This window comes from Monodon monoceros, unplaced genomic scaffold (genome assembly GCF_005190385.1).
Source record: "Monodon monoceros isolate NGI ecotype Baffin Bay Population unplaced genomic scaffold, NGI_Narwhal_1 Super_Scaffold_6, whole genome shotgun sequence".
In the NCBI taxonomy this organism is placed as follows: Eukaryota; Metazoa; Chordata; class Mammalia; order Artiodactyla; family Monodontidae; genus Monodon; species Monodon monoceros.
In genome coordinates, this window is record NW_021703783.1 from 34,425,463 (window position 1) to 34,440,480 (window position 15,018).

Below are 15,018 nucleotides of genomic sequence, written 5' to 3' on the forward strand. Positions count from 1 at the left end.
ATTACTCAAGCGTCCTGGTCTGATCGTATGAGGCACCTTTTCCTCGTGCCGCCAGCATGGCTCCACGCCGTTAGCGCAGATGGAGTATTGGCTGTGTCTCTAAGACGTGTGCACACACAGGCACACACACGCCCACTAATTGGTGCTACTGTTTTCATTCAGTAGATGTTTTTCTTATAACTCGGGCATTGTTTTATTATACCCTAGAAAAATTGCTTATTCGATCATCTATTAAACTATGGACAATCCTTTTTTCCATATTAAAATTTGTTACAGCTTCCAAGATGCAGCTCCTCTTCATGTTTGCGTATAATTCTGTAAGAATGAAACATGTATATTATCCCCTCACATACCTAATTTGTGCCTTGCCAATCTCATGTGCAAACAATAGCTAGCTTCCCATAATAGGAGAACTTTTAGGAAGCAGGAAGAAGAGAACAGCCACCAGGGATATGAAAGGGCATCAGGCAGGAGTCTGGTATAAAATCATTCATTCTAAAGCTGCTGGTTCAATAAATAAGCTGAATTGACATTGTTGTATCATGCCAGAGCATCTGCTACTGAAGACCTATTTTAATTTATTTTGATATAAATGGAAAATTGTGTTTGGGACAGCATGGGAAATGAAGCACACTGCATTTATTTGTACTCTTGCAGTGTGTCTCAAAGCAGCTCAATTCAGGAGGAAAAAGTATCTTGTCAGAAGTCAATAGAATTATCTTCCTTGTTGGAATTTTTGTAGCTCCTTGAAGCATATCTGCAGGTGATTCTATAAAAAGCTAAAGTTGAGTTAAATGATAACAGGAAATTTTAATCTGTTGAAATCTAGGAAGAGTAAAATATTCTTGTCTTTCACCACCACCGCTACCACCACTGACAGGCAAGGCTACACACACCCAGAGAGACTCCACGTCAGAGGAAATGACAAAGCTGGTTCTAGTGGGGGGGGGGGAGTTTTGCAGTAGAAAAGCCCCTCAGTTGTTTTTCTTGCTTTACCTGAGACCTTGTTTATTGGCCTGTGGTCTCACTGTGTCTAAACCATATGTTCAGATGAATACTATTAAGATCGTGTTGTGCAAAAAACATGTCTTTTCTTTTGCTTCAGTAAATGACTGAAACATTTAGCTTTGTTTATTCACATAGAATTTGGATTGAAGAATATTCTTTACTTTCTCCTTCCTTCAAACCAGTTTTACACATTGAGAGATTATAGCCCAAATTAAAGAATTTTGGAGAAAATTCATGTAATTCATAATAGCTTTAGATCCTAATAAATGTCTGCCTGGCGTAGACTCTGCTTTAAGACTGACCCATATTTATTTCTTTAATCTGGGAACACACTAAACTCTCTTTATGTTATTTGATAATTTACAGTGTTTTTAACTATCTATTTAACCTTTTGGAAGTTTAGAGGCTTAGACACTAGGTCTAACAAAATAGATACCATTGCTTGACTGTATGAATAGAACAATCCCAATACAATTTCTTGTTACTACATTTTATTAAAGTAACAGAGTTCTTGCTGTCTAATAAAGCAACAGACATAAGTATATACTGAGAGTTTAAATCAGACTATGGTTTGACTTGTCTAACCAAGTCAAGATACTATAGGGAAAAAGTATGAAGTTGGAGGAAAATAGATATTATGCAGTTAGTATTCTATTTTTAAGAGGTAAGTGATAAAAAAGTAGCTTTTTCTCAATTATTTATCTACAAAGGAATCATATAAAGCCAACCTATTTTCATAATATTGACCTTAGTATGACGCATACAAAAGGGACTTCTAAATCCTAAAAGATTAAATTATATCAAATAGTGCTCCAAGGTTGATTGAATTTCATTATATTCTAACTTTTTAAAATATAATTTACAAATAACATATGCAAGCAGCTCTTGAGTTGTCCACAATACCCCAGTCTACAGTTATTCTTACTGTACTTAAGACACATTATAGGCAACTATCAGGCCTTTGCTTTTGAACTGCAGGTAGACTTCTGAACATTCCCTTAAAGACCAAAAGCAAAGGAACTATTTTACTTTAAAGCAGCTGCTTAAAGACTTTAGGATACTCACTACCTATATCCATTTGACAGGGAAGAATTAAGGTTTCTGAGTCTTTAATTTAAAAAAAAATCAACTGATGAAAATGTAATTCTGGCATGTCGGTTAACCTTAGCTATAAAGGCTCTCAATTAATACCCCCTTTACTGTTTTCTTCCCAACATAGGCCATGATCATTGCTTTCACATCAGACATGATCCCCCGCCTGGTGTATTACTGGTCCTTCTCCGTCCCGCCCTATGGGGACCACCCACACTACACCATGGAGGGATACATCAACAACACTCTCTCCTACTTCAACGTTGCCGACTTTAAAAGCAAAAGCAAGGAAAATCCGTACACTGAGCTTGGTGACTATACCACATGCAGGCAAGTTCTGCTTATAAGTGTTTAAAAATGCACTTCATCTTTTAAAGGACTTTTATTGTAATATAATTCTATTTGGTATCATTTAACTAAAATTGCTAAAGATGTTTTTTTCCTAGCTTTCTTTTCAATCAGACTTTAAAAAGGATGGGATATAAAAGTTAATACAGACTAGGGTTAGAACTTTCAAGCCAAACCATAAGGCAAGGTTTTTAAATGAGAGTTTCAAATGATTACAGGAAGACTGATCCAGGGGGAAAGTCCTGTATCTTAGAACTGAAGAAACTCTTAAGAGTTCCAAAAAGCAAGATAATTCAGTTGTTATGACTAATGTGTTATTCAAGGACAACCTGACGGTACTGAATGATGACAAACTAGTATGTACCATCACTTAAAAAAGCAACGCAAAGACAGAAATGTAAATACCTCAGCCTGGCCTAGCAGTGTTCTCTAAAAGTGTTCCAAAGCGCTCTGCACTAATATTGATGGCTAGTAAAATCAACTGTGGACAGCGTACACTTAGTTTTGTCAACTAAGTTACTAACTGAAAAGTTTGTTGACTGCATGTCGTAGAGTTGTGTGTGTTTTTTTTTTTTCAATCAAAGTCTTAAACCTAAAGGAGGCTTTAAAATTCATTTAGTTCAACTCCTCAAAGCCTTCTCTGATTCACATTCTCAACAACACAACCGAGAAACCAGAGATAAGCCCCAGATAAATGTTTCCAAGTTACACATAGTAAAGCCTCTTCAGAATCCCTCATTGAATCTGGTTACTCTTACTTTACATAGTTCTAAAGAGTAATTAAACTAGGTCTAATAGGTTACAGGCAGAAAATGAGAGATGTGCTACCTGAGGGAAATACACTAACAGCAGTAGCATATGATGCCTGACAACAAGGAAATTAAGTAAGAAAATTATAAAAAGTAGGTTAGTATTCTCTGTAGAGAGAGATAGCCCCATAGCTGAGTGAACCCTGATGACACCATTATATAAATAAATTTATAAGCATGTTTCTGAAAATATGCTAACTTGTTTTAGTTATACTCTTTTGAGGAAGCAGGGACAAAATTTAAGATATTTTTGTTCTTTTTTACAAAGATGGAATCCATCGTTACCATCATCTTCCGCTTGTAAGTTAAATGAAGTATTACTGGAGTAGTTATTTCAGGGTTTTGTCATCAAATTAAACTCGTGGAGAAAACTTGGGAGTTCCCTGCTGGCCTAGTAGTCAGGATTCCAGGCTTTCACTTCCGTGGTCCCGGGTTCAGTCCCTGGTCAGGGAACTGAGATCCCGCAAGCCATGCCATGTGGCGTGGCCAAAAAACAAACAAACACTCTTAGAGAAAATTTATATGATGTCCAATTTCAAAGAATGTTGCATGAAGTATGACCTTTTTTAATGGGCCCTTGTTTACAGCATTTGATCAAAAAGAATTATCTCCTGAAATGTCTCCATCTCATTTCCAGGTATCGTGATTTCCGGTACCCTCCTGGACACCCACAAGAGTATAAACACAACATCTATTATTGGCATGTGATTGCAGCTAAGCTGGCTTTTATCATTGTCATGGAGGTAGGAAAAGTATACTCTGAAATAGTTTATGAAGCAGTGTATTTGCAGGCTTTGTGTTGCCTCTTCTGACTTAAAATGTACACTATGTTATCTCTTGCTAATAATTATTTTATAACATTTATTAATGAAATTTGACCTGAGAACAGTAATTAAATGAAGTTGGTTGGGCTTCCCTGGTGGTACAGTGGTTAAGAATCCACCTGCCAATGCAGGGGACACGGGTTCGATCCCTGGTCTGGGAAGATCCCACATGCCGCGGAGCAGCTAAGCCCGTGCGCCACAACTACTGAGCCTGCACTCTGGAGCCCGCGAGCCACAACTACTGAAGCCCGTGTGTCTAGAGCCCATGCTCTGTAACGGGAGAAGCCACCCCAATGAGAAGCCCGTGCACTGCAGCGAAGAGTGGCCCCCACTCATCACAACTAGAGAAAGCCTGCACGCAGCCAAAAGTAAATAAATAAATAAATTTATTTTTTTTTAATAAATAAAGTTGGTTAACTCCTTTAAAAGTTAAAGGCATGTTGTGTGCTAGGGGAATTCAATTCCTTTCAGTTCAGTATTAATTGAAGGCCTTTTTATTTGGGGCACTGGACCTTTTATTTGGGGCACTGGCTATTAGGCTATGAAGGGGCTTATTCAAGACAAATAAGATATCATATTTTCCCTGGAGAAACTGTTATTGCTATAATATTTTTATTTGTATTATTTTAATTGCATTTTCACAGTATCCTTCTTAAAATAGTTTTTTACATCCCTGAAATTTACCAGCTATGAAAAATGACTAAGGCAGCTATAAATTTGAAATTGATCTAACCAACTTTACTTCTTACACCAAGTGAATAACTGCTACTTAATTACAAAGATTTGAAAGTTACTTCATTGGTGTGGTCAGTTAGGATTATATTTAGCTGCAAGAAACAGAAAGCCCATCGATAGTGGCTTCAACAAATAGGGGTTGATTTTTCTTACATAACAAATTTCACTAGGAGTAGCTGGGTGCTCCTGAATCAACACCAGCTCACTGATGTAAGGACTGTATCTGATTCTCTAGGTTTTCTCTCATTGCATGTCACTCTGTGGTTGTAATATGACTACTGCAACTCCAGATAACACATTTATGTTCTAGGCAGGAGGAAGGAGAAGGGTGATGCTAGCCAAATCTTTTCCTATTTGTTAGGAAAGAAAATGCTTTGCCAGAAGCCCCCAGAGCAGACTGTCACCTACATCTCATTGGCTAGAACTACAGCACATGGTTCCTCATAGCAGCTAAGTAGGCTGAGACAGGAGGTGTTTGGTTTGCTCTGAGTAGAATCAAAATCTGTTAGCAAGAAAAAAGTGGGACAGGCTACCTGGCTTTGATAATTTTTCTAGTATTTTTTTAAGTAGTTACCAAAAATTAACAGAAGAAAATAGTTCATCATTAGTTCACCATCATAACTGGATTCCTGAAGTACAGTATCTGATATATCGGCAAGAGCCACTAGTTTATATTCAAATATGTAGTTGCCAAAGTGGTTTGATTTCTACTTTTGATATCATGGTTGACTAGATGCTGTGAGGGGCCATCTCACTACAAAACATTTAGAATCAGTTAAAAATATAATTTCCTTTTCAGTTTTACGCTTACTAGAAAGAAGGAAAGAGAATATACAAAGAGGAAAACACCATGATTGCCTGAAATAGAGCAGTGAGCACCTCTGAAGTTCAGGACTGCTCTGAGAACAAGTGCTGTTATTAGTATCTCCACCTAAAAGCCCAAGGAGACCAAGCCTTGGGTCAGCAGTGCAGTAGAAGAGCTGAACTTGAGACTCTTGGATTCAGCCAGGGACCCCACAAAAGCTAAACATGTCTCCAAGCAGAGGGAAATGCATATCTTCTCTGAATAAAAGTATCCTTAATTTAGACCCCAGTTTTTTCCCAGATTGAGATAAGCAAATATGAGCTAACTATCAAAGATCAACAATGGCAAAGGGGAAATTTTTAAAAAAGAACGAAAAACCAAGAATGAGCTTTAGCCAAAAAAAATTAAAAAATAAAAACCTGATTTGGACCATCAATAACTTTTAAGAGTTTGAATTATCAGATAAGGAATATAAATTAACCATATATGAGAATATTTAAACAAATAAATGACAGAGCCAAAAATGAACAAACAATAAGTAACTGTAAAAAAATTATAAGGCAATTTTGAAAAATAATTAAAAAGAACTTTTTGAAATAAAAATAGTTGTTGAAATGAAGACATTAACATCTGGATAAAACAGAAGTTTAGTCAAATCTGAAGAGAGAATTAGTGAACTGGGAGACAAATCTGAAAAAAAAATACCACTAGCACATCACAAAGAGAGAAGAAAATGGAAAAATTTTTTTAACAAGAGGTTAGATATGGAAGACAGAATGAGAAGGACTAACTTTCCCAAAAAGTCATAGAAGAAAAAAATGGATAACTGAGGAGATGCAAATCTGAAGAGTCAGTGGATAAAATTTTTGCAGCATAAGTGACAGACATCTGTTCACAAAGAAGAAAGCAAAACAAATATCAAGCAGAATAGATAACAAAGAAGTCAGTATTTACATGCACTGTAAGGAAAATGAAGCACACTGAATATAAGATCTTAAAAGTAACCTGAGAAAGAAGACAGATGACAAAGAAAATTAAGATTAGAATGAGAGTAGACGTTTGTGTTTTTTGGGGTTTTTTTTTGTGGTATGGAGGCCTCTCACTGTTGTGGCCTCTCCCGTTGCGGAGAACTCTGGACACGCAGGCTCAGCGGCCATGGCTCACGGGCACAGCCGTTTCGCGGCATGTGGGATCTTCCTGGACCGGGGCATGAACCTGTGTCCGCTGCATCAGCAGGCGGACTCTCAACCACTGCGCCACCAGGGAAGCCCTAGACGTTTGTTTTTAATTGTTGTATAGTTGTTTCACAATCTTGTGTTAGTTTCTCCTGTACAGCAAAGTGAAGTACAGTTCCCTGTGCTATACAGCAGGTTCTTATTAGTTATCTATTTCATACATATTACTGTATATATGTAAATCCCAATCTCCTAGTTCATCGCACCCCCCCACCCCGCTTACCCCCTTGGTGTCCATATGTTTGTTCTCTACATCTGTGTCTCTATTTCTGCCTTGCAAACTGGTTCATCTGTACCATTTTTCTAGATTCCACATATATGCGTTAATATACGATATTTGTTTTACTCTTTCTGACTTCACTCTCTATGACATTCTCTAGGTCCATCCATGTCTCTGCAACTGGCCCAATTTCATTCCTTTTTATGGCTGAGTAATATTCCATTGCATATATGCGCCACATCTTCTTTATCCATTCATCTGTCAATGGACATTTAGGTTGCTTCCATGACCTGGCTATTGTAAATAGTGCTGCAATGAATATTGGGGTGCATGTATCTTTTTGAATTATGGCTTTCTCTGGGTATATGCCCAGTAGTGGAATTGCTGGGTCATATGGTAGTTCTATTTTTAGTTTTTTAAGGAGTCTCCATACTGTTCTCCATGTGGCTCTATCAGTTAACTTTGCCACCAACAGTGCAAGACGATTCCCTTTTCTCCACACCCTCTCCAGCATTTGTTGTTTGTAGATTTTCTGATGATGCCCATTCTAACCAGTGTGAGGTGATACCTCACTGTAGTTTTGTTTTGCATTTCTCTAATAATTACTGATGTTGAGCAGCTTTTCATGTGCCTCTTGGCCATCTGCATGTCTTCTCTGGAGAAATTTCTGTTTAGATCTTCCGCCCAAATTTTGATTAGGTTGTTTGTTTTTGATATTGAGCTGCATGTGCTATTTATATATTTTGGACATTAATCCTTTGTCCATTGATTCATTTGCAAATATTTTCTCCCATTCTGAGGGTTGTCTTTTCGTCTTGTTTGTAGTTTCCTTTGCTGTGCAAAAGCTTTTAAGTTTCATTAGGTCCCATGTGTTTATATTTGTTTTTATTTCCATTACTCTAGGAGGTGGGTCATAAAAGATCTTGCTGTGATTTATGTCAAAGAGTGTTCTTCCTATGTTTTCCTCTAAGAGTTTTATGGTGTCCGGTCTTACATTTAGGTCTTTAATCCATTTTGAGTTTATTTTTATGTATGGTGTTAGGGAGTGTTCTAATTTCATTTTTTCCATGTAGATGTCCAGTTTTCCCAGCACCAAGACTGCCTTTTCTCCATTGTATATCCTTGCCTCCTTTATCATAGATTAGTTGACCATAGGTTCGTACGTTTATCTCTGGGCTTTCTATCCTGTTCCATTGATCAGTGTTGCTGTTTTTCTGCCAGTACCATATTGTCTTGATTACTGTAGCTTTGTAGTATAGTCTGAAGTCAGGGAGCCTGATTCCTCCAGCTCCGTTTTCTTTCTCAAGATTGTTATGGCTCTCTGGGGTATTTTGTGCCTCTCTACAAATTTTAAGATTTTTTGTTCTAGTTCTGAAAAATTGCCATTGGTAATTTGATAGGGATTGCATTGAATCTGTAGATTGCTTTGGGTGGTACAGTCATTTTCACAATAATGATTCTTCCAGTCCAAGAACATGGTATATCTCTCCGTCTGTGTCATCTTTGATTTCTTTCATCAGGGTCTTATAATTTCCTGAGTGCAGGTCTTTTACCTCCTTAGGTAGGTTTATTCCTAGGTATTTTATTCTTTTTGTTTCAGTGGTTAATGGGATTGTTTCCTTAATTTCTCTTCCTGATCTTTCATTGTTAGTGTATAGGAATGCAAGAGATTTCTGTGCATTAATTTTGTATCCTGCAACCTTACCAAATCCATTGATTAGCTCTAGTAGTTTTCTGGTGGCATCTTTAAGGTTTTCTATGTATAGTATCATGTCATCTGCAAACAGTGACAGTTTTACTCCTTCTTTTCCAAGTTGTATTCCTTTTATTTTTCTTCTCTGATTACCATGGCTAGGACTTCCAAAACTGTGTTGAATAATGGTGGCAAGAGTGGACATCCCTGTCTTGTTCCTGATCTTAGAGGACTTGCTTTCAGGTTTTCACCATTGAGAATGATGTTTGCTGTGGGTTTGTCATATATGGCCTTTATTATGTTGAGGTAAGTTCCCTCTATGCCCACTTTCTGGAGAGTTTTTATCATAAATCAGTGTTGAATTTTGTCAAAAGCTTTTTCTGCATCTATAGAGATGATCATATGGTTTTTATTCTTTAATTTGTTAATATGGTGTATCACATTGATTGATTTGCCTATATTGAAGAATCCTTGCATCCCTGGGATAAATCCCACTTGATCATGTTGTATGATCCTTTTAATGTGTTGTTGGATTCTGTTTGCTAGTGTTTTGTTGAGAATTTTTGCATCTGTATTCATCAGTGATATTGGTCTGTAATTTTCTTTTTTTGTAGTATCTTTGTCTGGTTTTGGTATCAGGGTGATGGTGGTCTCATAGAATGAGTTTGCGCGTGTTCCTTCCTCTGAAATTTTTTGAGAAGGATGGTTGTTAGATCTTCTCTAAATGTTTGATAGAATTCACCTGTGAAGCCATCTGGTCTTGGACTTCTGTTGGAAGATTTTTAATCACAGTTTCAATTTCATTACTTGTGATTGGTCTGTTCATATTTTCTATTTCTTTCTGGTTCACTCTTAAAAGATTATACCTTTCTAAGAATTTGTCCATTTCTTCCAGGTTTTCCGTTTGATTGGCACAGAGTTGCTTGTAGTAGTCTCTTGTGATGCTGTGTATTTCTCCGGTGTCCATTGTAACGTCTCCTTTTTCATTTCTAATTTTATTGATTTGAGTACTCTTCCTCTTGATGAGTCTGGCTAAAGGTTTATCACTTTTGTTTATCTTCTCAAAGAACCAGCTTTTAGTTTTATTGAAATTTGCCATTGGTTTTTTGTTTCTATTTCATTTATTTCTGCTCTGATCTTTATGATTTCTTTCCTTCTACTAACTTTGGGTTTTGTCTTTCTTTCTCTAGTTCCTTTAGGTGTAAGGTTAGTTTGTTTATTTGAGAGTTTTCTTGTTTCTTGAGGTAGCATTTATTGCTATAAATTTCCCTCTTAGAACTGATTTTGCTGCATCCCATACATTTTGGATTGTCATGTTTTCGTTGTCATTTGTCTCTAGGTATTTTTTGATTTCCTCTTTGATTTCTTCAGTTTTGGTTATTTAGTAGTGTATTGTTTAGCCTCCATGTGTTTGTATTTTTTACGTTTTTTTCCCTGTAATTTATATCTAATCTCATAGAATTGTGGTTGGAAAAAATGCTTGGTATGATTTCAATTTTCTTAAATTTACCGAGGCTTGATTTGTGACCCAAGATGTGATCTATCCTGGAGAATGTTCCGTGTCCATTTGAGAAGAAAGTGTAATCTGCTGTTTTCAGGTGGAATGTCCTATAAATATCAATTAAATCTATCTGGTCTGTTGTGTCATTTAAAGCTTCTGTTTCCTTATTAATTTTCTGTCTGGATGATCTGTCCATTGGTGCCATTAAGGTGTTAACGTCCCCCACCATTATTGTGTTACTGTCGATTTCCTCTTTTATAGCTGTTAGCATTTGCCTTATGTATTGAGGTGCTCCTCTGTTGGGTGCATATATATTTACAATTGTTACATCTTCTTCTTGATTTGATCCCTTGATCATTATGTAGTATCCTTCCTTGTCTCTTGTAACATTCTTTATTTAAAGTCTGTTTTATCTGATATGAGTATTGCTACTCCAGCTTTCTTTTGATTTCCATTTGCATGGAATATTTTTTTCCATTTTCTCACTTTCAGTCTGTATGTGTCCCTAGGTCTGAAGTAGGTCTCTTGTAGACAGCATATATATGGGTCCTGTTTTTGTAGTATTCAGCCAGTCTGTGTCTTGAGAGTAGACTTTTTAACATCAATCTGAAAGCCAGAAGAGAAGAGTCTAATATCTTTAAAATGCTAAAGAAGGTAACTATAAACCTCAAATTATAGCAAAACTTTGAGTAATTGAAAAATCTGTCCCCATTGAAAACACCAAGCCATATGGCTTTCTAGGAGAGTGATACCAAACTTTCTAGAACAGATCATTTCAATATTATACACACTCCTCCAGAGATAAGGAAATACTCTCCAACCCCTTTTAGTTCCTAAAATCAGACAAGATTAGAAAGGGAAGGGGAAATTATGTCAGTCTTACTCAATGCATAGAGGCAAAGGTCTTTTTAAGATGTGCAGACTGAATCTAGCAATCTATTTTCAAAAGATGACATCATACCACATTCGCTTTATCCCAGAAATGCAAGGGTGGTGTAACATAGAAAATCTTCATATCTGTAAATATTACCTACCTCAGAAATGGATGGGAAAAAAAAACAAACCTCTTTCCTACACCAACTTTTGCCTCTTTACTATGTAATTCTATCAATCACTTGAACTCACCAATATCTCTCTCAGCTCAAAATATTCTCCACTGTCACACTACCTGACTTACAAGAAACATTTGACACAGCTAATCACTCTTCCTTGAAAGTCTTCCTCACTTGGCTCCCAGGGAAACACATATTTTGCCTTTCTTCCTACCTCTCTATGCAGTCCTGTCTTAACTTTTTGCCTGTCCCTTCCTTCTCTTCTTAATGATCCATGGCTCATTCCTTGGTTGTGTTTTCTCTCTACCCACAGCGTTGGTGATCTCATGCAGTCCGGACACTTTAAGTGTTATCTGTATGCCAGTGACTCACTAATGGATATCCCCAGAAAACCTCTTCTGAACTCAGCCCATCAATCCAACTGCATACTTGACCTTTCTGCTTGGATATCTAACAAACAGATACCTCAAATCTACTGCCGTAAATTCCCATATTTTCTTAAGTCCACTTGCAATGTTCTTCTCCCTACCATGCACTAAATCTGTTCTGTCCACAGTTTTACCCCCTCTCAATTATGGCAGTTCCATCTCAACAGTTGCTTGGGCCAGAATTCTTGGAGTCCCCCTTGTTTTCTCTCCCCCCACTTATTCCACATCCAGTCCTGTTGAGTTTTCCTTTGAAAATATATCACAAATCTGACCACTTCTTACCAGCTCTGCTGCTGCCACCCAAGTTAGAGCCACCATCATTTCTTGCCCAAATTAGGGCAACAGCCTCCTAACTGGGCTCCCTGTTGTCTTCACATCTCACTCTGAGTAAAAGCCAAAGTCCTTACAATGACATACAAGGCCAAACACAATCTAGCCATGCTCTGTTACCTCCCTGAGGTCACTTCACAACAGCCTTCCTGGAATGCACCCTTCAGGTTTCTACCGGATGGACTGTGTTGGCTGTTCCCTTTGCCTAGAATGTCTTTCTTCCTGATGTCTGCATGGCTAATTTCCTCACCTCCTTAAAATCTTTGCTCAATGAGGCATGTCCAGACTGATCCATATAAAATCTATATAAATTTTACCTCCCACCATAACACTCATGATAACTGTTACTCTGCTTCACTTAGCTCATGTCACCTTTTTCCCCATAGCTCTTATCACTTTTTAACACTATGTGTAATTTATTTGTTTTTAATTATGTTTATTCTGTTATCTCTATCTTCTTGCTAGGTTAGGGATTTTTGAACAGTGAATAAATAAAAAGGTTTTCAAGCTCATTAGTCATCAGGGAAATGCAAAGTAAGACCAAAGTGAAAGTCCATTTCATAATCACCATGTTGGTTTAAAAAAAAAAAAGCGATGGTAACAAGTGCAGACAAGGATGTAGAGCAACTGAAATCATCACACACTGCTGCTGGGAGTGTCAGCTGGTATAGTTGGTACGCTCTTGTAAAATTGAAGATTCATGTAACAGAGGGTCTCAGCAGTTCCACCCCTAGGTGCACGCTTTTGAGAAACTCACAGGTATTCTCCAGAATCCAAGTGCAAGAATGTTCCCAACATCATTGTTTCTAATCCAAAAACTAGACACAAACCCAATTCCTTTTGATAGGGGAACAAATAAATTACAGTGTGTTTGCAAAATGGAATATTATATAGAAGTGAAAATGGATTACAGTTATGCACAATAACATTGATGAGTCTTAGAAACTAATTTTGAATGGAAAAAAGCAATTTTCAAAAGACTGTACCATACTGACAGTATCATACTGTTTTTATAAAGCTTAAAGCAAGCAAAACTAAACAAGATACTATTTGGGGATATATACATACCTTGTTAAACTATTCAAAGTAAAAGAAAATTATATACATATACTCACACAGATAGTTTAGTGTTTACCTTTGGGGAAGAGGCCTGGGAACAAGATAGGAAAGAAACACACATAAAAATATCATAGCATCGTCAGTGTCATGGTGAGTGTTCTAGATATTAGATGTATTCTGTTCTACATGTCAAATAGTATTCTTGAAATGTATAAAGTAAAAAAATATAGCACCTTGGCAGAGCCATGCTGTGGTGGGAGAGATTGGGTATACATGATGAATGCCCACCACCTTGTCCTGATATACTGCTATAATGACTAGCAAAAATAAATGGAAGAAACTCTGTGTTCCCCTACTTCTCTCTGTGATTGACATTTTTCTTCTCTCCCTTAGCATATCATCTATTCTGTGAAATTTTTCATTTCATATGCAATTCCAGACGTATCGAAAAGCACGAAGAGCAAGATCAGGAGAGAAAAATACCTAACCCAGAAGCTTCTTCATGAGAATCACCTCAAAGACATGACCAAAAATATGGGAGTCATAGCTGAGAGGATGATAGCAGTAGTAGATAACAATATACGACCAAAATCAGATTAAGAGCTTTATGTTCTGAGAAGCACTTTAAAGAATTTAGCTTTATCAAAATATATTATGAATCACTAATGAGAATAAGTTAAATCACTTCGGCAAATATGAGTCTTAACTATATGACCATTTTCATGCAGATTATTTTTCAGTTTCAGCTAGCGATGTAGGAACTGGAAAATGTAAAATTGAGATCAAGAAGGGCATAAAACTAATCACCAGGAAAACCAAAAATGTTACCTTTTTTGATAAATTGGAATTTTAGTAACACAGAAGAGGTGTCTTTGTGTGCTTAAAAACAACCCCTACCAAAGTAGAGTGGATTTTTTCCCTCCATTTGATTATTTTCATTCCTTCTGTTCTCAAGCACATGATCTTTTTTTATTTTTAGGCACTGTTTCATGTCTTCACTTTTTGCCAGATCTGTTCCAGAGTTATCTTTCCCTTACAAATACCATCATTAAAGATTAGACATGCTAGCAGTTGTGTATTAAAAATATCTAATGCAGAATTCAGTTTGAATGCTGTATTAAGTGGCAGATAGACCCAAGACTTCACAATATTTAGGTGCATTATCACATTCCTACAGAAAAAGAAATCTCAGGTAATGAGGAAATAGTTTCAGTCTTCATCTTGGCCTTTCTTTCCAGCTCAGAGAAATACTCTTAATGGATTGCAATGAAGATAGCAAGGGTCTGAGCATATTTGTGCTAATTCACAGTGACACCTTTCATCTTCCAGGAGCACTCCTAGAATGTTCTGTGCCTAATCAATGTTGACTGCAAATCTCAAGGGAATAAGATGGCAAAAGCAGGGAAACTTACAGATTGAAACAGAATTGTGACTCGTATTGATCAGGATAATTAATTTACCTCTTCTGAAGATATGTCATTTCTTGAAAAAAAATGAAATCAAGTGATTAAAGTTACATATTTATCAACATAATGGTTTGGAAAAGATGAGCGCATCAGGTTCCCACCAGTTGCCCTTTATCCATGAGATCCCAGGAAGTACAGTATTACAAGCAACCTTGTGATTGTCTCATGGCCATTGTGACAGGCCAGTGCTGCACATGTCAAGAGAACAGCAAGTGCCCTCAGTGTGACCGCACCGTGTTCCTGCGAGGGGTTCTGCACGTCCAAGTGATTAGTCTACCAAAGCATCTGCCACAGAGAAGGTAGCTCAGCGCATCCTCCCTTCTCTTACTCCCAGCCCAGTAACTTGTTTGCACCTGGGGAGCATTTTTTAGGGAGGGAGAGGGAGAGACAGGATAATACCTAGATTATTCCCA

General features: G+C 37.2%; 1 protein-coding gene across 3 annotated transcripts in view; it reads left to right on the forward strand.

Moving 5' to 3' along the window:
• ANO6 (anoctamin 6) overlaps positions 1-14,633 on the forward strand; it is a 211,974-nt gene extending 197,341 nt beyond the window's left edge. For all 3 annotated transcript variants that reach the window (XM_029204419.1, XM_029204417.1, XM_029204418.1), the window contains 3 exons: positions 2,228-2,430; positions 3,895-4,000; positions 13,533-14,633. In XM_029204419.1, the coding sequence (XP_029060252.1) occupies positions 2,228-2,430; positions 3,895-4,000; positions 13,533-13,739 (516 nt within the window). In that variant the 3' untranslated portion in view covers positions 13,740-14,633. The remainder of the gene's footprint in view (positions 1-2,227; positions 2,431-3,894; positions 4,001-13,532) is intronic.
• The last annotated feature ends 385 nt before the right edge of the window (positions 14,634-15,018 follow it).